The 22623-nt window shown below is 42.5% G+C and overlaps 1 protein-coding gene across 2 annotated transcripts; it reads right to left on the bottom strand.

The window, feature by feature from the left end:
• Nucleotides 1-471: 471 nt before the first annotated feature.
• MYL1 (myosin light chain 1) lies at nt 472-21726 on the bottom strand. Of its 2 annotated transcripts, none has more exons than XM_030580791.1 (7): nt 21497-21726; nt 9598-9625; nt 6316-6459; nt 2774-2947; nt 2194-2271; nt 1501-1554; nt 472-782 (listed from the first exon to the last, which is right to left on the bottom strand). In XM_030580791.1, exons 1-6 carry the CDS (start codon nt 21620-21622, stop codon nt 1526-1528), a joined length of 579 nt encoding a protein of 192 aa, XP_030436651.1. In that variant the 5' UTR covers nt 21623-21726; the 3' UTR covers nt 472-782; nt 1501-1525. The 2 variants fall into 2 exon arrangements, with proteins under 2 accessions (XP_030436651.1, XP_030436652.1); XM_030580792.1 differs by lacking the exons at nt 9598-9625; nt 21497-21726 and adding exons at nt 9885-9909; nt 10747-10833.
• Between the last annotated feature and the right edge of the window lie 897 nt (nt 21727-22623).

Below are 22623 nucleotides of genomic sequence, written 5' to 3'. Positions count from 1 at the left end.
TCCTCTCTAAATGGTATTTCTGGGCCTGCTTGTTGACCTCTCCTCTGTTTGTGAAATGACTGTTCCATTATCCTCCTTGGGTCTTGTTGGACATGCCTAGGAGTGAGACTTGGGTGTATGGGCAGGAGAGGGATGATGGAAAGGCTGGCACAACAGCCAGCACCTGTCTATTGTAGACTGGTGAACTGCTCAAAGATTCACCACTCAAGGCATTCTGACAATAACCATGACTCCTCTTCTCCAGAGAGTGACTTGGTGCTAATACAGGGGAGTGTCTCTCCAATTGCTCCATCTTCCAACCCCAAGAGAAAACCACTTTGATCCAGATGAAGCAAACCAACCCCCAAAGAGAACTATTTTTTCATAACACTTTATTTTATGAAATACAATATACAGAGTAAATAAATTAAGACTTGAGTAGTGTTGTGAATGGGATTTGAACAGCTTGGTAGAAAGGAAAGACTTTATAGCCACAGACTGACCAGAGGGATTTATTGTCACATTTTTCAAGGGGATACATTGCTTCATGGCAAACAAGGAAAGAGAAATAATCGGACTTGATACCTGTACAATTTATTCCATCCAGCTTGCCTCAAATGTTCAATTTGTAAAGCATGAGTATGATTGAGAGGGAGACACCTACTGATTAAAAAAAGAATTGGTGCGGTAGGAGGCATATAGTACAGTTCTGTGTGGTTTCCATATTGATGGTGCTGGATGGAAGAAGAATTTTACTGAGCGAAATCTCAAGTGCATTCTTGTCTTCAGAGTCTAGAATTTTTCTGGTAGGGAGAGAAGGAAGAGTTAGATTCCATGACATCCCTTCTCTTCTAGAAGCAAGACTTACAAACTGACATGCCATGCATTTTATTTCTTAGTTTTGGATCTCAGCATGTCTTGTTATTTGTGGTAATGCTGAAGAATCATGTACTAACTGGAAATGTTTCTCTCTCATGATGATATAACCATTGGAAAAGTTGTTTTAAAATAACCATTTCATTTAGTTTCAGGAGCTATTATCTGTAATTCATAAGGGTATTTAAAGTTCACTGCCCTCCCTTCCATGTTAATCTACAAGTTGGTTAAAAGAACAGGTAGGATACAGTAAGCCTCAAGTAGCTGTTTTTATATGTTAAGCTCTTGTATGTCACAGTGAAGATACAGGTCACTACTTAAGCCTCAGCAGTTTCATGTTAAGTGATAAGTTTGATATTTAATCATTTCACAGATTGGGAAACTGAGGCTGAGGTTAGGGGACTTGCCCATGGTCATACCACAAGTCAGTTGTAGAGCTGAGACTGGAACCAGAGAATTCTCACTCCCAGTCCCTTTCTCCTGCCACTGGACAACACTCCCTCCCCTTATTTGTATAGCAGGAGACTGGTAGTTATCATCACTTGGGAACCACTACCCATTACCACTGGCTGCATGCAGATGGAAAGCCACTAAACAAAGCGCCCAAGGGAAAGAAGGTAAAACATGCAAATCAGAGGGACATACCGTATTATATTTTGTGAAATCCAATTTAAAGAGACATGATGTGTTTTACAAATGCTGTGGAATAATGCAGATTTGATAGAGAGTCAGTGGGGTGAGGGAGTGTTATTTTAAAGGTATCACAGATTAAACAGTTTTGAGGAGCGCAAAGTACTAATGCTCTCCTTATTTTAAGACAGAATGTAGTACTAACCAGATTGAGCTGCTGATAGATTGTAATAAAATTATCTTAGTCTTCAGTGCTGTGCAAGTTAAACTCTCCTCCCACTACACTGTGACACAACTGAATAAGTGCCAAATCAAAAGTTGCCTCAAAGCCTTGGCTTTGGTTAACTGTACTTGCAGTCAGAACTCCTCCAACATAAGTAAGAGGCTCTGGGCCAAGTTTAGTCTTGGCCAAAACAGAAGCAATTTATGTTGTTGTTGAATTTTAACCCTTTATTTTCATATCCTGATTTCTGGCTGAGCATGTTGAGTGCAACTGCTTAGCAATCACTGCTAACAAGCTGTCTTTTGGAATAACCTTTTTCATTGTACCTTGTCTAACTGATGTATCTAGAAGGCTCATTGACTCATTCACTGATTATTGGCATAAAGGACTTCACCATTAAAAACAATCTATTATGAAACTTTCTGAAAGAAGTACCAAATGTATAGCAGAAGAGAGCGCTGAGGTTATTGACTATTAAGACCTACCCTCATAGTTGATACAGCCATTAGAGTCTTCCTGTCCTTTTAGCAGTTCTTCTACTTCTTCCTCCGTCATCTTCTCCCCTGAAGCACAGACAGAATTGGGTTTGTTTCCAGATTCCATAGACTCTCAGAAATCATGTTAAACTTGCCTCCATGCATTCTCTTTGCTCTCTTGCTCAGTTATCATGAGTTCCTTCTAGCCTCAAAAATGTTTGTTTTTCAATTGTGGGTCACCTTTCCTTGTAAGGTCTCCATCCACATCAAAAAGATTGTACTCACTATTCAGTAAGACGTGGAAGCCTCTGCCATTGGTCACATAACTTTGTCCCTGAAACCTACAGCATTGTCTCATGTCTTTTTTTCTTTTTTAATCTATTAGACTGAGCCTAGAAATAGTAAAAATATTTTTGCCTTAGACTCTAGGCTGGGTTGTTAGTCCATTTACTGTAGAATACTCGCTAGTCTAACTCTGTAGTCCTATGCCAGTCTCAGCACTGATTGTAACGCCCCTTCCCTCTCTGTCTTGTGCCCTGCAAACAACGCTAGCTTTTCTGCGTCCCTCGCAGAAATGGAAATCTCTTACCCAGAGTAGCCAGTACATGACGGAGTTCAGCACCCATGACTGTGCCATTGCCCTCCTTGTCAAAGACACGCAGACCTTCAACAAAGTCTTCAAAGGTACCCTGTTCCTTGTTGTTGGCAGCTGCCTGCATCATGGGCAGGAATTCTTCAAATGTAATTTTCTTGGCATTCATCTCTGGAAAGAAAGTGTTTGTTATAACACTACTGGAGACAGAGCCGATCGATAGAATTCTCCTGAATACCCATGCTGGAATAAGAAAGGCCATCCCATCTCAAGCATCCCTTCTTTCTGCACTCCCTCTGTCGGCTTTAATCCTGTTTCTTTCCCCATGCCTTTAACAATCCCACTGCCATATGGATTCAGTTGTCACTATCATGGAAGCTCCAGTTAAGGTTACAGTCTGGTGTTTGTTAAGACCACTGTTCCACCCTTCTTTTCACTTTTTTAAAGGTGATATTCTTTTGGAATGGAAGGTTTCCAGCCAGGGGTGGGTTTTGGTGTGGGCAGGAAGAGTGTTTGTTCTGGGAGCAGGGCTGCAGGACACAGTACTGTGAAGATTCAGGATAGCGCTGCAATTGATAGGGCAGTTGTAACTTATACAGGCCCCCAGAGTTGTCTAAATTATGCCAGAGGCCTCTCCATCCCCAGATCAGCCCAAGACAGGGGGGACGCAAAGCAACTCTATACCCCAACCCTGCCTTGGCCTGTGAGTTTTACGGTGCCCTTCTTAGGGGCACAGCACAGAATCACCTCCTCTGTGCTTAAGTTTCTCAATATGCACAAGGGGAGAAAACACCACTCACTTTTGCACAATGTTTACATATTAAGTATAATTGAAAGAACCGATTGGTGCTTTTGGTTGATAATTTTTTATATTTGGAGCCCAAGGTCCAGTGTCCTTGGAGTGCGGTTACATAGTCAAGGGCCAAATGGAATTAAAAATAGAGCCCAAAGCAGTAACTGTAACAATTTCCAAATGGTGAGGCGCTGAGCATTTAGACCCCAATCTTGCAAACTGCTCTGCTTCGGCATATCCCCTTGGCCTACCGCAGGGCTTGAGACAGAGTTGTCAGCCCAGAGCTCATTGTGAGATTACGGGTTCAATCAGGAAATTCCACAAGTAAAGGATGTTTCAGAGACATTAGTTTCCCCTCTTCTTCACCTTGAAAATCCTGTGTGTATCGTGATGTAAAATGAAAGCTGACATGTAATAAGAGAACAGATTCCATGTATTCCATGTGCAATGAGTCCAAATTAGTGTAGCTGGAGTAAGCTAATCTTATTATAACATTAATGCTAGTCAGTTTGCATTTAATGTCAAAGGTCCCAATTCTGCAAAGATACAAGCATCAGGGCCGGATTAACTTTTTGTGAGCCCGGCACCAAACATATTTGTGGGCCCCCCTGGGGAATGATTGTAAAAGGGGCCAGGGGTAAAAGCAGAGTGGGGCAGGAGCTAGGGTTGGTCTCTGGAGCAAGGGAGGGGTCAGGGGTAAACTGCAAGCGCAGCAGGGCTGTGGAGGTGGGGTAAACAGGATCCCCCTGCCCACATAGAGCGGGTACCTACCTGGTTCTAGCCCATTCTCTTGGTCTCTCTCTGCACTGAGCTGCCCCTCCTCCCACAGCAGTAGGACAGGTTCTCTTCCAGCCCTCAGGGGCGGGGGCAAGTGGTGGGTGGGCTAGAGAGTGGAGAGAAGCTAGTGGGCAGGGCCATGTCTGCTGTACTGCCCAGGTAGGTTGGAGACTGTGGGGATCAGTTGACACAGTACCCAGGGCAGGTGCAAGGATATTTTGCACCCTAGGCGAAACTTCTACCTTGCCTCCTGCCTCCCGCAGCATCGCTTATTATAAATTTTCAAAAAGGAATACAGTGGAGTCACATCTTGCGCGGGGGTTAGGTTATAAGGTCAGTGCGTAAGAGGAAAATCACATATAGTGAAAATTACCATAAACTACAGTATACACTAGAGCAGGGGTCCTCAACCTACGGCACGTGTACCAAAGATGGCATGCAAGCTGATTTTTTTTTTTAAATGGCGTGCTGCAGGTCCCAGCCACCGCTGAACTGCTGCCAACCTGGAGTTCCGTTTACTCAGCTGCCAGCTGCGGTCCCAGCTGGCAACTCTGCTCAGTCTCCTGCCGTTCACCCAGGCCAGAAGGAGGCTGAGCGGGGCCGGTGGCCGAGACCCCGGCTGGCAAGGGGCTGGCAGACGGAACCCCAGATTGTCAGCGGGCTGAGCAGGGCCAGCGGCCAGGACCCCAGCTGACAGGAGCTGGCCCACTGCTAGCCCTGCTCAGCCCACTGCCGGCTGAGTGAACAGAACCCCAGGTCGGCAGCAGACTCAGTGGCAGCCAGGACCCGCAGTCTGCCATTAAAAAAAAATCGACTTGCGTGCCACCTTTGACATGCGTGCCATAGGTTGAGGATCCCTGTTCTAATGTAAATGAAAATAAAGTGAGGTACCTTGATTGTTCTTGTAGTCTAACTTATTTTTCCACAGACCTCTTGAAAATCATGGAGGGTCTTGATAGACCACTTAATGATCATTCCAAATATTGTAAAAAAATGTTTGGATGCAGGGTCTGGCCAGGAGCTAGGGCAAGGGAGAGGGCTCAGGCTTGGGGCAGGAGATTGGAGTGTGGAGCGCTTATGTGGGGCAGCTCCTGTTTGGTTCTCAGGATGGAGGTAGGGATGTGGGGGTGGGAGTGCAGGTTTCAGGGCAGGGGCTGGGTGTGTGTGAGAGGGGATGCAGGAGTGGGGGATGGGGAGGTGTAGAGGTTCAGGGGTCAGGACAGGGGGCTAGATGTGTGTGAGGGGGTGCAGGGGGCTGTGTGGGGGGTGCAGGAGTCAGGGCAGGGGGCTCGGGATATGTGAGGGGGTGCAGTGGTCATGGTGGGCAGGGGGCTGGGGGTGTGGGCTGGGGTTGCAGGGGTGCTCATGCAGGAGGCTGGAGGGGGTATGCCCCAATTCCAACCCCTTCCCAAAGGCCTCACCCCCACCTCTTCTCCTCCTCCTCCCCAGAGCGTGGTGCTGAGGCTCCCACCTCCTCCTCCTCCTCCCCCCCCCAGCAAGCAGCTGATTGGCAGCGGCAGGGGGTGGGGGGGGAAACACAGCATGCTGGAAAAGAGGTGGGGGAGGAGCCAGGCTGCTGCTGGCAGAGGCTGCCACGGAGCCCCAGCAGCGGGCAGCATCAAGCTTCTCTGACCCCACAGGAGAGAGCAGGGGCCAGAGAAGAGTGGGCCAGGGCCCCTTTCAACCATGGGCGTGGCGCCATTGTAAATCAGGTATTGACAAGCATGGGTCTAACATTAAGAAGTAGTCCTGTTAATTTCAAGTTACTCACATACTTAAGTCTCTTTGGGATCAGAGCTAAGATTTGTTTTCCTTTTGTCAATCTGGAAGAGTTCAGTTTGCCTATATTACATACTGCTGGCTTTGCTACCAGAGCTTGTTAATTTAAAAGTCTCATGAACACGTACCCCCAGCCATTGTGACCAGGGCCATTTCCTCATTAGGCGCCTACAGACTGTAGGATAGTTACCTTCCTTGCTGGGGTTGCCCAGGATCTTCTTGATCTCACTATTTGTAGGGTTCTGTCCCAGAGCACGGATGATGTCACCAACCTGGTTTAAGACGATCTTGCCTTCACCTGTCCTGTCAAAGAGGAGGAAGGCATCCTTGTAGTCTGAAAGGAGAAGATGAGAGGGTGAGATGAGATGGGTAGCTCAGTGTTAACTAGCCAGTATTGACCAAGACACGGGGCCAGATTCTCTGCTAGTGTAACACCACTAAAGTCAATGGAGTTAGACTGCAGAGACTTTGGCTCATGGTCTTAAGCAAAACTTTACATCCTATGACATTTTAGTATCACTATTTTTAATCTTCTGTCCACCCTTCATCTCTTTCCTGGTTCTAATAGCCAACAGTAGTTTTGTAATTGCCCCATGTGGTTACCTTAAGTGCTGCCAAAGAAGATTGGCTATGTTAAGAAACTTGTCCATGAATGAAGACACTTATAGCCAGCCTATCATTGGAAAGTAAAAAGTTCTTGAATAATCTATTTGATTTTATTTCACCAAGGGGATGAAAACTTTTTGCAAAAGCTCCTTGCAGTACCAGAGCTTTGTCTGCTTTGAAGAACACAGGCTGTGCTTCAGCAGTGTGGCTGTTAACATGAAATCTGACGCATCTGAAATTTACCCCTTGCCTTCTCTCACAATGTTGTATTGCTATGAAATGTCTCTCCACATCTGTCATTTCATATTCTATCACACCCATCCTGGGTGGGTCATTCCCATATGACAGATACCCAAGGAGTCTGTCTTTCTTTCTTTGGCAGCCCTTGTATAGTTTTTCATGCCAGTACATTCTGACTGAATAAAATCTGCCCCGAGATGACAGATGTCCATTTATTTTCCAATTGCCAGTTGAGACCTTGGCACACCAACACTTTTTCCATTAAAAATTAATGTGAAAAATCCTGTTCACAGCATTCTCAGTCTTCATCTTCAGCTGCTGTGCTCTGCTTTAATAGCATTGTGATAAAGAACTTAGCTAAAGATCCATCACAGTTGACTGTTTTGTCAGGGTCTATGCTAAAGATCTACTGTAATTTAACAGCCAAAAGTTTGACCATCCTGTGTGTTAAGTGCAATGTGGACTAATTATGTATTTCACTACAGCAGCTTATTCATTTTGAAAACGCATTTTGGAGGAAGACTTCAATTGTACTGTATATAGGTGGCTGTTCTTTCTGCCTTGGGACAGACTTGGGTCCATAAGCCAAGTGCCAAATTATGTCTTCATTCATCTTTCTTGGGGGCACGTGAAACTGATGTATTTTGGTGCTAGCTCCATATACAGTCTACCTGGAGGAGTCCTGTCACCCAGTAAAACTGCTGATGCAGTATGTGGTTCTGTTAGACTGTAATATAACACGTCTGGAATTAATCCCTTTACTGTCTGACGTGTTGAGACCTACAACACATTGCTGCTAGCCCTCTCCCCTTACTCTCCTTTTACAGCAGGCTATACAATTTGGACCTTTTAGATTTGTACAAAGCAGCATCTTGCAATCTACAGACTTTGTATTGGCTGTTTCCGAGAGGTGGAAGTCAATGGAACTTGACCGATTTATGCCAGCTGATCTGGCCCTTCATCTTGTGTGTTAAAGATATTTATCCAGACCTAAGTTTAAAAGGTGACACTTTTTTTTTCCTTTAGCAAGAACACACAGAGTGTTCCAAGACCAAAGTTTTTCCTCTCTTGATTTTTTTAAATCTAAAAAGGATTTAATATTCATTGACGCAGCTTCCCAGTTCAGTGAAAAGGGCCCAATTCAAATCTCTCACTGACACCTCTTTCTCCCCAATGTTCCTCCACTGAATTCTATGGAGCCTGTCCTGATTTATACTGGTGTAAGCAAGTCCAAAATCTGGCCCTGAATAGTGTTATGCTCAGCTGTGATTCTGTAGCAGGCCTGAATAGTTGTAATGGGTAGGGTTAATGTATTCCAAATGAGTTCTTCTGTTTACCAAGTGGCCTTTAATTGCTCCATTACTTGGATCAGTCATCACAACTTTGCAACAGCTGGCTACTTTGAAATAGCAGGATGGAGGCTGGAAAAGCTGCTGCTTTGTTATATACATGCATTCTAGTTGACGCAATTTTTCCATAACCATTCCCAATCCCTTTGTGAAAGTTCCCCAGTTATAATTAGAGATGAGTCCAAATCAACCCACTTAATGATCAGGAGTGTTTGGAACCAGGGGGCCTAGTTCTGATCTCACGCTGGTGTAACTCAGTTGACTTTAATGGTAAAACCAGAGTTAAATGAGAGTAACTGAGAGCGGAATCAGACCTTGGAAGTTCAGATTGAGACTTCATGATTTAGGTCAGTTTCTTTAGCTGAAAGCTCTGTTGAATTTTCCCTTTCTGTGCCTTTGATTTCTAGTTGGTCCTTTGTCCCTTTCCTCAAAACAGAAGCTAGTCACAGCAGGGATCAAATTCATTTCATACTGGGTTTTTGCTGCTGTTAGCCTACATTATATTATGTAACATAACCAAAATGTATCCATTAGGATATTTAAAAAACACCCCTGGAGCAGATTTTAGGCTCTTCACAGGGGAATTTCTAAAACATCAGGATTTGAGCCAGACTGCTTTAGGAAGACTACAGGTTTAACTGAATAATCCCGTACCCTGCTAGCTATTGATATAGAAGCAGGAAATACAGCAGCAAGCAAAGGATAGCAATACATACAGATTATTATACGCACCAGTATACATGGATAATTTGCTAACTATTTCCATGCTTCATAAGTGTATTTACTTATGAAATGTATGTACAATGTAGCTGTCTTTTTTCCCCCATATCATCTCCCAGCCAGGAGTGACAAGCAGGTTTTTTATAGAGCTTTTTAATCTTCCATTAATGTAAATAACAGTCCAGTGTAACTGCAGCTAAATTAATTTTGCAGCTTCGCTTTCCCCCTCTCCTGGTGTCAGCCTAGTTCCTTATGGTTAAAAACTGCTTCTCCCATCCGTTTGACACATCAGTGGCACACTCTGAAGAAGATGTACCAGGTACAGCTGGCAATATCAGAGGTCCTCTTGGGTCTGCGTACCTGGCAGATTAGGCATTCAGATAAGTGACCTGGAAATCTAGGGTCAGATCCTTAGCTAGTAGAAGTCAGCATGACTCCCATGTCATCAGTGGTGCTACTGATTTATATCAGCTGAAGATCTGGCCTCCTGTCTTCCTTAAGGTTAAACTTTATTAGAATGCATGTGCAGATATATTATTGGCTGTCTTGTAACTTACCATCCTGCTGCTCCTTGGAGAACTCGATCTGTTGGAAAGAAATCAATCACAAAAATAGCTTTTAAAAAAAGGAGGCGGGGGACCTGTTGGATTTTAAAGCATCCAACTACCTCCATGAATCATCTTTCAAAGGGGCAAAAAAATTAGCTTGTTCGTCCAATTCTCAGGAGTAGCTCGAATACCAACAGGGCTAGCAGTGGAGAAAGTTCTTGTTAGACTAGGGTACATCTAGTATTTGGTAGTGTGTTACCTCAGTACTACGGCAGTTAAATTCCTGTTCCACTTACCGGCAACCTGGTCGGCACTGAAGGACTGCAGTTGGGAGGGAAAAGAGAGAGAGAAAAAGAGAACTAGTACTGTTGAAAATGCATTGACAGAAGAAAGAAAATAGCACAAGGTATCTGAGGGTTCTACCATCCCTGTCCTGCCAAATGTAACTGGGCCATGGCAAGTCATATTAGCAAGTGTCTGCTTGGGTTTTTTTGTTTGTTTTTTGTTTTGTTTTTTTAAAGCATCATAAGACTATTTAAAGATTCTGTTGAAATGTATATCTAGGGCAAAACCAGGGGCTGCAGCTTAAACAATGAATCAAGCGTCTCTTAATAAACAGAGAAGTTGTTAATGTACTTCCAGGCCATTTATTATTTTACTACAGACATACAGCATTAAGATCATTTGATGTATCATTGCTTAACCAGCAGCTCAACATTAGGATAACAAATAAACCTATAAATTAAAGCCTCTTTGTTTTTAAATTAGTTGTTTATCAGCACTTTGTTCCTAAGGTGGTAATTTATTATACGGTTCCTTTGCAACCACATCAGAGTGCATCATACACACACACAAAATTTTTTTAGCATATAATACTGCCATAGTATCTATTCAGTGTAAAGTTATAGGAACTACCCTGCTACCACTAACCAGTGTAAGAGACCAGACCAATTGGACAGCCTAGAGAATCCATTAAGCTTCATTTTTCCCCCAAGGCCAAAATAAAACTTTAAAGATTCCTGCTTGCTTGGCTTCCTCCCTCAAACTAATCACTTTTTCTGGCCTTCTTTCCTCCTACCACTAAACCAGACTAGAAGCTAGATACACGCATTAAAATGATTGGCTCACTGTTAAGAATTATATTTCCTGTGGACCCACCATGATTGAGATGGTTGGAAAAGAAGAAGAGCAGATGGGCTGGAAGAATTGGCCGAGGGCTTCTTGAATCCCTGAAAGAGTGGTCCTTTCCCCCCTCCCTTTTCTTCTTCTTATATATGTGAAGGGTGTGACATCACAACCAGCTCGAGTGTCAGAATGAAGTGGCCACTCCCCTTGTAGAGTTCTTTAGCTTACTTAGGGCAAAGGGATAGATCCATTTCTTGACAGACGTTTTACTGGGGTTATTTTTAGGTGGCCAGAAAGGGACAGGGAGTGACAAGATTCAGTGAGGTTTGACTCTTGTCAGCATTTTCTAGAGCTGTAACGTAAGGAAGGAATATTCCTTCTCAACCTACTTCGGGCTCCTCTTTTTGAGGAGCTCCTATTTGTTCCACAGGCTATAAAGTCAGCCACAGAGAGGGAGGAGCTCTGTGTTTGTCCATCTGGCTGGTTTAACATTTTCACATACAGATCCTTGACCCCCTAGGAAGCTGTGGGTACTTGAACTGGCTGAGGTTTTCCAGCCAGCAGACTTGGTGCCCATCCCGAAGCCCATTGAAATCAATGGAAAGACTCCTATTGACTTGAGCTGGCTTCAGATCAGACCTTTCTTATGCCTGTGTGGTGCTGCAGCTGGCCATTATGATGTGAAAAGAGGACTGGTCTGTAGGACTATTATTGGTTTAGTTCTGACTTTAACAATGTAAACGCTGATTCTGAATGGCTAGCTGATCCATCTTGTCTTCCCTTTAAAGGCTGACTTGACCTACTGAGCCCAGCACCTCGATAAACATTTTTAATGGAAAAACTATCAGAATGTTTGGACTCCTCCTATTTCTGAGGCTGTAATTGAAGTTAATAGTTTGCATGCCAATGGGTAATTCATTTTTAAGGAACTACCGATTTCCCAGTCTCTGCTTCTATTCCCTGTTCTACAGGACTTCTTCTTTATGCACAGCAGAGTGAAGCCAGGTTGGGGCTTGCATGGCTGTACTAACCCCTTCCTAATGACATTACAGGATGTGATGGACATATGTAGTATGTTGTCTGACCCACTAATGTGGAGGGAATGGGCAGACTAGATGGTTCATTTTTCTCTGGCTCGTTGGTATCTGTAGGGCATAAAGAAAACATTAAGGGGCTATGTTACCCTGAACCCCTAAAATTATATTTCCTGACTGATAGTTTTATTTCAGAGCTGGTTAAAGGTGACATCGGGCCAAAGGTTCCCCCAGTGCCTTCGACTGTGTGTGGAAAATGGTGTTTGAGAGTGTGAGGAAAGAAAAGACAAGGGGGGAAAAATCAACCTGATGAGATTCCACCCACCCACGGGAGCAATGATGGGTTGGAGCCTCCACCACTGAGTGGGGGCAGGGATCCCTCTATCTATCCAGGAGGAAAACAGAAAGCAAATTGTATAGTTCCTTTGTGGGGAGAGGGTCTGCTGCTGATGGGAGTGCGGGAAGCTTGGGAAGGTTTTGTTGTACTGCAGGGGGAATTAATACACTTTCCCCAGTGATGGGGATGAGGGTCTGAGTAAGATGTATGGAGAGATCAAAGGAACTGAACTCTGGTCACTTTACTCAACAATATTAATAAGTGAATAGATAACTGTCTAGATATAGATGAAGGATTTTAACACCAAAAAAGGGAAGGACACTGGTTAGGTCAGGGGTTCTCAACCTGAGGTTTGTGATCATCCACTCCAATGTGGGAGATCCCGACTAGGTCCCAAATTGAGAGAGTGGGAGTGCAAAAGGGGATGCAGCGTAGAAAAGATCAAGAACTACTGGTGCAGTGTTACAAAGAGGAGGTGAGGGTAGGGGTTTTAGAGTGCATGAAAAAGAGCAACGGAAAGTCCTAACACTGGAGTTTGTTTGATTGGGAAATACCCTCCCCAAGGCACAAGGGGAGCCCAGCCACTTAATTAATTTTAAATCCAGATTGGACAAAGTGCTGTCAGAACAAACCTGAACTGGCCACGGGGGGTGGACAGATGAACTACACCAATGCAATAGGCCATTTTCATTCCTAATGCCTGAGATATTCTCTACAGGCACAATAGCTGCTAAGTAGCATATTTGCAGGGTTTGCTTTTTTCTGACTTCCTAGGAATAAAAAATGACTATTGCTATGAAAGCAGGGAACCCAATGCCCTGTGGCCTACTACTGTGCAAAGCCATTTACACTAGTGCAAAGTGAGGGAGAAACACTACCATTTTTTATCTGGTCGCACTTGCTTTACATTCACTTTGCATAGGGATAAATGCCTGCACAAGGTGAAAAGCCCTAGAGGATGAGGCCAAGATTTTTGTATGTGGAGAGTTCATCTACTCCTCCTGTGTCCCCTCCCACTTTTGGGGGCAGGATCCATCCCTTTGTTATATTGATGTACAGTGCCTACCAAAAAGGAGCCCTGATTGCGGCCACTAGAAATTAAGGGCTGGTCTACAATGGAGACACTGCAGCTGCACTGCTGTCGCGCTTTAGTGTAGATGCTATCTGCCCTGACAAGAGGGGTTTTCTCAATGGCATAGGTAATCCCTCTCCTTAAGAGACAGTACCTAGGTCAATGGAAGAATTCTTCTGTCAATTTAGCGCTGTCCACATGGGGACTTTGGTCAGCTTAACTATGCTGCTCAAGCGTGTGGATTTCACACCTCTGAAATCTAATTTTCTAGTATAGACCAGGCCTAATACAAGACAAATAACAATGAAGTCCAAGGGCCACCAGTGACACTGGTTTTCCACCAGCATGATTTCATTGATTCCAGGAGTGTTAAGGTGTGGAGACACCGACTCATAAAACTCCGAGACATTGAAATGGTTAGAAGAGGATTTGATAGGCAGTCCATCATTGTAGTTCAAAATGCCATGTGTCTGGCAATTGCCTACCATATGCTGAATGTCTCAGAGGAAGTTCTAAAGCCCTCAGAATATATTAATTGTTCAACATCATATATGGGGGGTGGGGATTTCACTGGACATCAGCTGGCAATCTGCTAATGCCCTATAGCATGATAACCGATCACCAATAAAGTTTGACACTAACTGGTGTATCTGCAAATACTATCCTCTTGACTGCACTTAATTGTCAGATACACAGAAAAGATTACATGCCTTACCGAAGCCACAGTAGCCTCACTAAAGAGCAGGGATCTGATTCTCCTTGCAGTTACACTGGTATCAAACTGGCATAACTCTGTTGACTTCAGTGGAGTTACTTCTTATTTACTTCTGATCACCAGTTCAAGGGAGAGGAGAATTAGGCCCAATGGATTTAGCTCTCTGTCTTTTATTTGGGGAATAAACATCAGGAGCAGATTAATGCCCAAGGAACAAAGGTTCTGGTTTTATAACAAGTCCCTGGTAATACAATAAAAGAAGGAAATAAAAATGAATGCATTTGATTATGGCCTTTATAAATATAAAAGGTCACATGCATCCTTAAATCTAAATGGACTTAAGTACAGGTGACTTTATTTTTTTAAGTCTTTGCATGCAAAGTCAGAAATACATTACAATACTGACACGGCTACAACACTGCACATTATAATTCTTGGCAGTTATGGAGCAACTTTTGGATGAAGCTAACTAATTAATTCATTTGCAGTCCTAAAATGCCTGCAAGCAAAATGTGGTACAGCTGCAGTGTTGATGGTATCATTCTGCATAGATTCCATTAGCTTTCCAGAGGGAGGTAGAATTCATTTGGGCTAATTTGTAAAAGTGTCCCTTTTCTAATTGCATTTGGCACTGCATGAAAATCTAGTGGATGTGAGTAGGAAATTCAATGCTGTTGACATCTAGTGATAGTCTCAAATAGATTAATTGTTTTAATATACCTCCCAGTGGTCATGTTAGTATATTAACGTTACTTGAGCTATTGCTGCTTGACATTAAAGTACTGTGTAATAGAGCTGGTCGGGAATTTGTTGACAAAAAAAAATTGTGTCAGAAAATGCTGATTTGTTGAAACCAAAACTTATCATGGGGAAGGTTCACATTTGATATATTTCTTGACTTGTAAAAATTTTGAAAAAATAGCTGAAATGTTTTGTTCTGACATTTTCAAAATGAAAAATTCCAACTTTCCCATTCAAAATGGCTTTGTAATTCAAAATGTAAGCTAATGCTAATATAATTTTTTTAAAGTCAAATTTGAAACAAAACCCTTTTTTAATTTTTTTTCACAAATTTTCACTTTGTGAAAACTTTTGAGATTTTTGTGTTTTGTCCCTGTTTAGGATGTGAAAATTTTTAAAACCTTCACTTCACCCAGCAGCTGTCCTGTATAACAAGCCAGACAGTTGAAAATTGCTATTTGGTGACTAGTGTAAGATCCAAATATAACATCAGGGAAGTTGAGGGAGAATTTGTAGCTGTGGCTATTTCATATCTCCTTACAGATTACTTGTTTCTTTACTACTCATTGGCTAAATAAGTAACGTTCCTTCAGCTAGCTGATGTGAGCTCAGCTCATTCTTTTAGCTTCTCTCCCAAAGGGTGTTACAATAATATTCCAGTGAGTGGAGCTGTTTCAAACTACTGATTTGCTTTAATTGCTATTATCAGCAAAACAGGCAATTTTGAATTTTGGACAATTTAGCCCGTTGTGTAATTTGCCTTAATTTCCATTATTTTTGGCAAAAAAAAAATGATAAATGTCTTCAGAAGTTCACAGTTGGCACTGGTCTCTTGTTTTAAACACCACTGAAGTATGCAATTTGTGCGTCATGGCACAAACTATTTTTCAGGTTAGCAAACATGGGAATGAGAGATTTGCTACAAGTAAAGCCAGATTTCACCTACAAGAGGCTCCTTGCACAGGTAAAATTATGAAAAATCTGAGTTGAACTCATCCCCCCCACCTCCCCTCCAAATAGTATTGTCAGATAAACTTTTGTTTTGGCAAAAGTAGGTAATCCAACACGTCACCAGCAGCGAACTTTGTTTTTCACATGACGGGATTTCAGAATTTGATTCTGATGTCCAGGTTATCCTCTGCATTAAAGCCGCTTTGTGCAGTGCTACTAGACTTACAGCTGGCATAGAGAATCCTCTGTGGGTATAAAGCAGTTATAACCTGATGTGTGGGTGTGGGAAAGGGCTTGGCTGAGTCTTCCCTGCCCCACAGTGGTCCCTATATGCTGCAGCATCCCCCTGGTCAGATTTATGTCAGGGGACTGGCTTGATGTGGAACCAGCATAGGATTGGGGAATTCAAAAGTAGCTTAGTCACCTTTGAACATACCCTCCCCTCATCCCAGCAAGTAGCACTAGGCACTAGTGGCCTGATCCAATATACAACTGAGTCAGTAACAGTTTTTTCATAGACTTCAGTGGGCATTGGATCAGGTCTTTCCTGACAACCTGGACAAAGAGTGCAGAATCTACTAGTTGCAAAGGAAATCCTGAGCTGCTATTAACATTCCAGTTCCTTAATCTGCAGCACCACAAAGGCAGTGAGTCTGCACTGTAGACTCTCTCACTCAACTAGCATTTGCAATTCATTAACCACGTAGTGGTTGGTGTACTGAAGTTCTCCACCCTAGATGCTTTCTGTCAATGCATTTAGCAGTTACCTCTCTTGTCAGACCCCTGGCAATGTCCATTCAGAGACGACCTGCTTGAGTAGTAAATGCAACAAGAGATAAAGAAAATTTGAAAAGCAGTTTATACCATCTTATGAGTCATCTGTAAAAATAAATTCACAGTTCACATGCATGCGACAGGTTTTCTCATGCGTCATGCAGTAACCAGTTCCCTAGGATGACTTTTTTTTTTTTTTTAATTTGAAGATGTGTATATAATAATGCTTACCAGGCTGGGGTTTCAGACCGGATAATGTCATGTTTGGGAAGCCATGTTTCCAAAACAGATGTCATTTATAATGCTATAGCAGCAGAGAGCCTGATTTTCCATTCAGAGATTGGAGATCCTGGGACTGGTTCTCCGTTGCCTTGAACCTTATGTAGGGAGTGCTTGTATAGTACTACCAGAGAATGGTAGCATTTTACACTCACATTGCACAAATGTAAATGATCACATAGGGTGCAAGAAAACGGAGACTCAAGCCCAGAGTCTCCAGCACCTGGATACAAAAATATTGAAGTTGGGAGCTATGCTGGTTTGCACCAGCTCAGCATCTGGCTCACTGATTGCTGACACACTCTTGGAGGGGCATTTACAATTATAATGAAGTCAGAACACTAAGGCAGGTGAAGATGAAGCTGCACAAATAGAACTCCCCCTACCGGCCAAAAGGGCCAAAATCTGTCCTCGGTAGGAGAGGGTTGCCGAGTTGGGCACAGTGGGTACATCAAACAACATGTTGGCAGTTCTGCACTTTCCTGAGGACTAGGTACAATATGTACAGTTTCCCCATTTTTTTTGCAGTGTAATAATATACAAGACAAGAATTTGATTTTATCCAGCACCTGTTATACTTTAGATAGCTCAAAATGCCTTTCAAGTAACTTAAGTACCACTACTGCAAAGACTGTAATACCATGCCAGTGAGTGTACATGAGCAAAGCATAATGTTATGCTGCACATCTTAAACCACGATTCAAGCCTTGTTTTCATTGGAATGGCTAGGACAGAAAATATTTGATGTAGCAGAAGCCTACTCTTTGTATTTAAGCAGTCTGGTTGGTTGTGTTTGTTTTAAGGCATATATTCTCCTTTTGAGAGAGAGAGCATGAATCAGCTAAAATACCTCTACTCACCCAGGCCCAGATCCACAAAAGTATTTAAGCTCCTACTTCCACTGCAATAACTGAATATTGAATATCTGTCCTCACATCCATGACTGCAAGGTTGCTGATATTCTTATGGAATTGACAAAACGTGACATTCTTTTCCTTAATCACTACTGGTTCCTTTTGTGCACACTCTTGTAATTCTCATACGCATGCATCATCACTGAATATCTCTGCCTTAGCATATACATTCATATTATGTTTGCAATATCAACCTGTACACCTGAAAATAAAATCATAAGTGCGGTAGTGATAAAAACTATAATAAAACTCCATCATTGAAAGGTTTTGGGATACGGGGCTACTGAATATTTGTTGCTCTCTGCATGGAGACAACTAGAACTTCCATCATCTGAGCTGGAACAAAGTATATCCTCATCTTCCTAACCCTACTTCCTCCATTTTTTCCCAACCTTTCTCCCCTCGGTCATCATATGCTAACCTGCTGTCAGTCAAGAATGGGGCAGAGCTTAAGGAATATTCCCATTTTAGACCAACATCAGTGCTAATCAATTCTGTAGTCGATAGGTGGTGCTACAAAGCAGTAAATTTGGCACCAGCCCCAGACAGCTCAAACGAGCTGCTACATATTTGCCTTTAACTGAGTTAATGCAAGATGAAAGGACTGCTGAGGTTAAGGAATGGGGTGAAATGTGTGCCAAGGTTTTCAAAAGGGATTTTTGGGTGCTTTAATTTTCAGGTGTCCAGTTTAGAACATCTTAAAGGGGGCTGGTTTTTAGAGGGTGGGTGCTCAGCACTTTCTGAAAGCCAAGCCACTTTGAGGTCTCAGATAAGGTGCCCCAAAGTCACTAGTCATTTTAAAATAATACTTACTGCATCTGATGCATTTTTAAAGCAATAAACATCTGTCAGCTTCTGCTTCTTGGCTGTATCTGCTATTTGGGGCTTAGTTTTGCAATAAGGTAGGAAGCTCAGGTTTTTCATAAGTTCTTGTTAAGAGTCTATGTGGCAGGGATGGCTCCAGGCCCCAGCACGCCAAGCGCATGCTTGGGGTGGCATGCCACGGGGGGCGCTCTGCCGGTCGCCGGGAGGGCAGCAGGCAGGCCGCCTTCGGCAGCGTGCCTGCGGAGGGTCCGCTGGTCCCGCAGCTTCGGTGGAGCTGCAGGACCAGCAAATCCTCCACAGGCACGCTTGCGGGAGGTCCACCGGAACTGTGGGACCGGTGACCGGCAGAGCGCTCCCCGCGGCATGCCGCCGTGCTTGGGGCGGCAAAATGTCTAGAGCCACCCCTGCTAGGTGGGAATTCTTAATGATAGAAGTATTCTTTTAGCTAAGCAGCTTGAAGGACAAGGGTGCCATGCTCTTCCTGACATCTACCCTGTTGAACTAGAAGGAGACAGTATGTTCTTGTGATTAAGGCACTAGACCAGGGGTCAGCAACCTTTCAGAAGTGGTGTGCCGAGTCTTCATTTATTCACTCTAATTTAAGGTTTCGCGTGCCTGTAATACATTTAAACGTTTTCAGAAGGTCTCTTTCTATAAGTCTATAATACATAACTAAACTATTGTTGTATGTAATGTAAATAAGGTTTTTAAAATGTTGAAGAAGCTTCATTTAAAAATAAATTAAAATGCAGAGCCCTCGGACCGGTGGCCAGGACCTGGGCAGTGTGAGTGCCACTGAAAATCAGCTCACATGCTGCCTTCGGCACCCATGCCATAGGTTGCCTACCCCTGCACTAGACTGACTGAAAGGACCTGTTTTTAATTCCTGTCTCTGCTACAAACTCCTTGTCACCCTGGGCAAGTCAAGCTTTCTATGCCTCAGTTAGAGGGAAATATTTCCCTGCCTCTGTGAGGTTGTTGAGAAGTTAAATACACTAATGACTGAGAAGTACTTTGGTGGTAGGAGTCATAAGTATTTAGCAAGAGGGGAAGACAAAGAGGGAGACACTTGTAGGAGTGGAGTCTGTTGGTCAGAGCACAGAACTGGGGCATAGAAATGCATTAGATCCATTCCTATTTCTGTCACATATTCATTCTGTGGCTTTATGAAAGTCACCTAACATCTTTGACTCAGTTTTCACATTTCTAAAATGGGCACAATATTAATACATACATACCTCATACATGCTGCCTTATTAACATTTTTTATTTTAAAAAGGAGGAGAGCCTTTTTATAAGCAGTCAGGATTTTTTTTATTAAGGAGGAAAGATAGAATTCTTTTATTCTAAAACATAACAAAGCCGAGTATGAATGAGCCATACTATGTTACCAATAGCAATCAGACAAAATGCAGAGCCGTTACTTTGTTACCAGTAACTATTTATCTCCAGTTAATACAGAGCTGTATGAGCAAAGAATGGGATCATGCTGAACTGCTGTGGTGCCTGAGAGTGCAACTTCCATTTTTTATATGGCAATACACTATTGTCTATTTATGCAAAGATAGTTTAGCTAAGATCACTGAGGTTGAAAATTCTATTTTCTCCTAATGAACTGGACACATGCAGCCATCAAAATAACTTAAATAATTTAGTAGAAAATCCATCCCAAATTTCTCCTAATAACTGGATGTTTGTAAAGTGAAAGGTTTAATCTAGTTTTAGAAAATATTGCCAAAGATGGTGACCCTGTATTCTCATCCTCTATTATGACCATTCTGAGTATTTTAAAATGGCTTTCAATTTTTGTTTCATTGATCAACTCAGACTCAATATTTGGAGGAATGTAGTAGGTGTGTATTATTGTATCCTATATGGAACTTTTTATTACTTAATATTGGCTTAACATTTAAGGTCAGGCTGTGAAAATTAAAACTTAAAAGATTTCAATAAACAAATAGATCATCACATTGAAAGTGTCTGAATAGTCAAGTGTCAGGGAAATACCAAACTGTATGTGTTGAGTTAACCTAAACAGAATTAATTATGGGGTTTTGCGGCTAAAATGAGAAGGGTTCTCAGAATTGTTTCTTTATCTTCTACACTTCAGTTCTCCATATTAGGCAGGATTTCTTATGTGGAGCTTCCCAAATTGGTAATCTGACAAGAAGCTTCCCAGGTAGGTGGGGAATGACTATTTATAATGTTGCTCAGAGATACAGGTTGATCTATCTCCTTCCTTTTCTCCATCTCCTCGTTCCCAAATACAGAATTCCTCCTTGCAGACAGTTCTCTTCAGAGTGTCACGTAAAAAATCAACAACATTCAATGTATCTTAATATTAGCATGCAAAAGCCAAAGAAAATATGAATTCAGATTAATCTGCAATCTAAGAAAAAGTTCTGGAAGGCTTTTCCTGTTTGTTAGTTTCACTTTGCAGCAACTAGCAAATTCTGAACAAAAACATGTAGATGAGAAATACAGTCACTGAAATATTTCCCTTAAAGGTTTTCTACCTCATGATCTCATTTACTATGGTATCAATGTTTGTAGTAGCAAAGCTAAAAGGAAATTGATAGAATTGCCAAAGTTGTCTTTTATGGAGGATAAGCAAAGCAGCTGTCAAATAAATGCACCCAGGACTAAAGAGACAACAGCTGCTTCCAAAAATTTGGAAAGGAGTTCAGAATGAAAGTTGCAAAGTAATGAATCACTTTGAAATGGCGGGAATGAAGGAGTGGAGTTTCTAGTCTTACTAATTCAGTTTTCATGCATTTAATTGTGTGTCTCTCTCTTTTTCCATTAAAAATTCCTTACATGCAGCTCCACTGAATAGACAATGACTCAGGGCCAGGCTGATGTTGATAAGATAAAAGCTATACTGGCCACTAGGTTAATTTTTTTTTTGAGCTTGCCAGGCTTTGCTTTTGCATTAAAATGTGTGCGATGCCTTCGATAGCTCCAGCAATGTAAATAAATAAAAAGCTCAGATAAATCAGAAAATCCCTTCAGGTTACTCATTCATTTCACTGCTGTCTCACATCCACAAACAAATGCAAGTGTTTACTGCAGGGATCTGCTAAATTTTCCAGCTTGTGTTCTGGGAGCTCTTTCAGTGACCACACAAATTCAACCATTTACCTTGATACTCTTCAGATCAATTACTGGTTCTTTGGGCTTAGCTGGTTCTGGGGCAGGCGCTGGGGCAGGAGCTGGTGCCGGTGCTGATGCTGGTGCAGCTTTCTTAACTTCCTTCTTTGGTGCCATTTTATTTGTTTAAAAAGTAAAGGACCCCAAAAAACCCTTCAAAGTGATTCCTGGATAAGGAGCAGTGGTCAAAATGATCTACAGCCCAGAGCCTTAGAGGAGGACCCAATATGTAAAACACTAAAAGGTCATATATATATTTCACTTAGTGCCTAATACAATCTTGACACATGCAGCTGGATTGGACAGTTTGCTAGTAAGGGGGATGTCATTCTCACTCAGACTATAAATGGAATATAAAGGGTCAGGGCTACGTCAGATCAGGGGACTTCAGTGGCCTTTTTTTTAAAGCCTCCCCTGCATTTTTTTTAAATACATGAAAAGGAGAGAGAAATATGACAAAGATAGTTCCAGATCTCTTGTTGACATTCAAATACAGATTGACTTGTACTCTTTCTTGGTAGAATTTCAGTTCTGCTGAAGTAATAAATACCACCCCCCCGCCCATGCCTATGTGTCATTATGAGAGGATTGTGTTTCAAGCTGGAATTTTTAATTTAAGGGTTGGGAAGATCACCAATTTCCATCCTCCTTGACCTCATTCCTGCGGTCCCCTTTACTCCTCCTCCGCTTCCTCCTTCTGCCAGAAAGTGCTGATCAAGGAAAGACTTGGCAGGTGTTTAAAAATAAAGCAGACGTATATGGAAACCCCTCAAGCTTTCAGCCACAGTCTCTCCCTAGAGAGAACAGCCCCTAAGAGCTCTCCTGCGGCTCTGCTTCTTCCTCCTTATCCTAAAAAACTATGATAAAGTTGTGTCTAAAATTCTGAATCGCTTCCTTTAATCCAATGTCATGTTTTAGCTGATGGACTGAGCCTCGGATAAAATGAAGATTCTCTGCATGATATGTTTTCCCATGCTGGTGCTTTCCCCCCTATTTATAATCACAAACTATTAATCAAAGGAAGCATTTATATTTTCTCTTCTAATTTAACTGCCCATCTCAAGTCTCTTATTTATCTTTCCACACTTCAGTCTCCATAGAGACCTTTGCTCTTCCCA

This window comes from Gopherus evgoodei, chromosome 11, assembly GCF_007399415.2.
Source record: "Gopherus evgoodei ecotype Sinaloan lineage chromosome 11, rGopEvg1_v1.p, whole genome shotgun sequence".
NCBI classification, from domain to species: Eukaryota; Metazoa; Chordata; order Testudines; family Testudinidae; genus Gopherus; species Gopherus evgoodei.
This window is presented reverse-complemented; position numbering and strand designations above follow the sequence as displayed.

Excerpts from the sequence above, each read along its gene's own strand:
- MYL1 (XM_030580791.1), bottom strand. The coding sequence starts at position 21,622 with ATGGCACCAAAGAAGGAAGTTAAGAAAGCTGCACCAGCATCAGCACCG. Across the intron at positions 9,626-21,496 it reads TTGATCTGAAGAGTATCAAG|ATCGAGTTCTCCAAGGAGCA; the intron begins GTAAATGGTTGA and ends TCTTTCCAACAG. Across the intron at positions 1,555-2,193 it reads TGGCTGTATCAACTATGAGG|CATTTGTAAAACACATCATG; the intron begins GTAGGTCTTAAT and ends ATTATTCCACAG.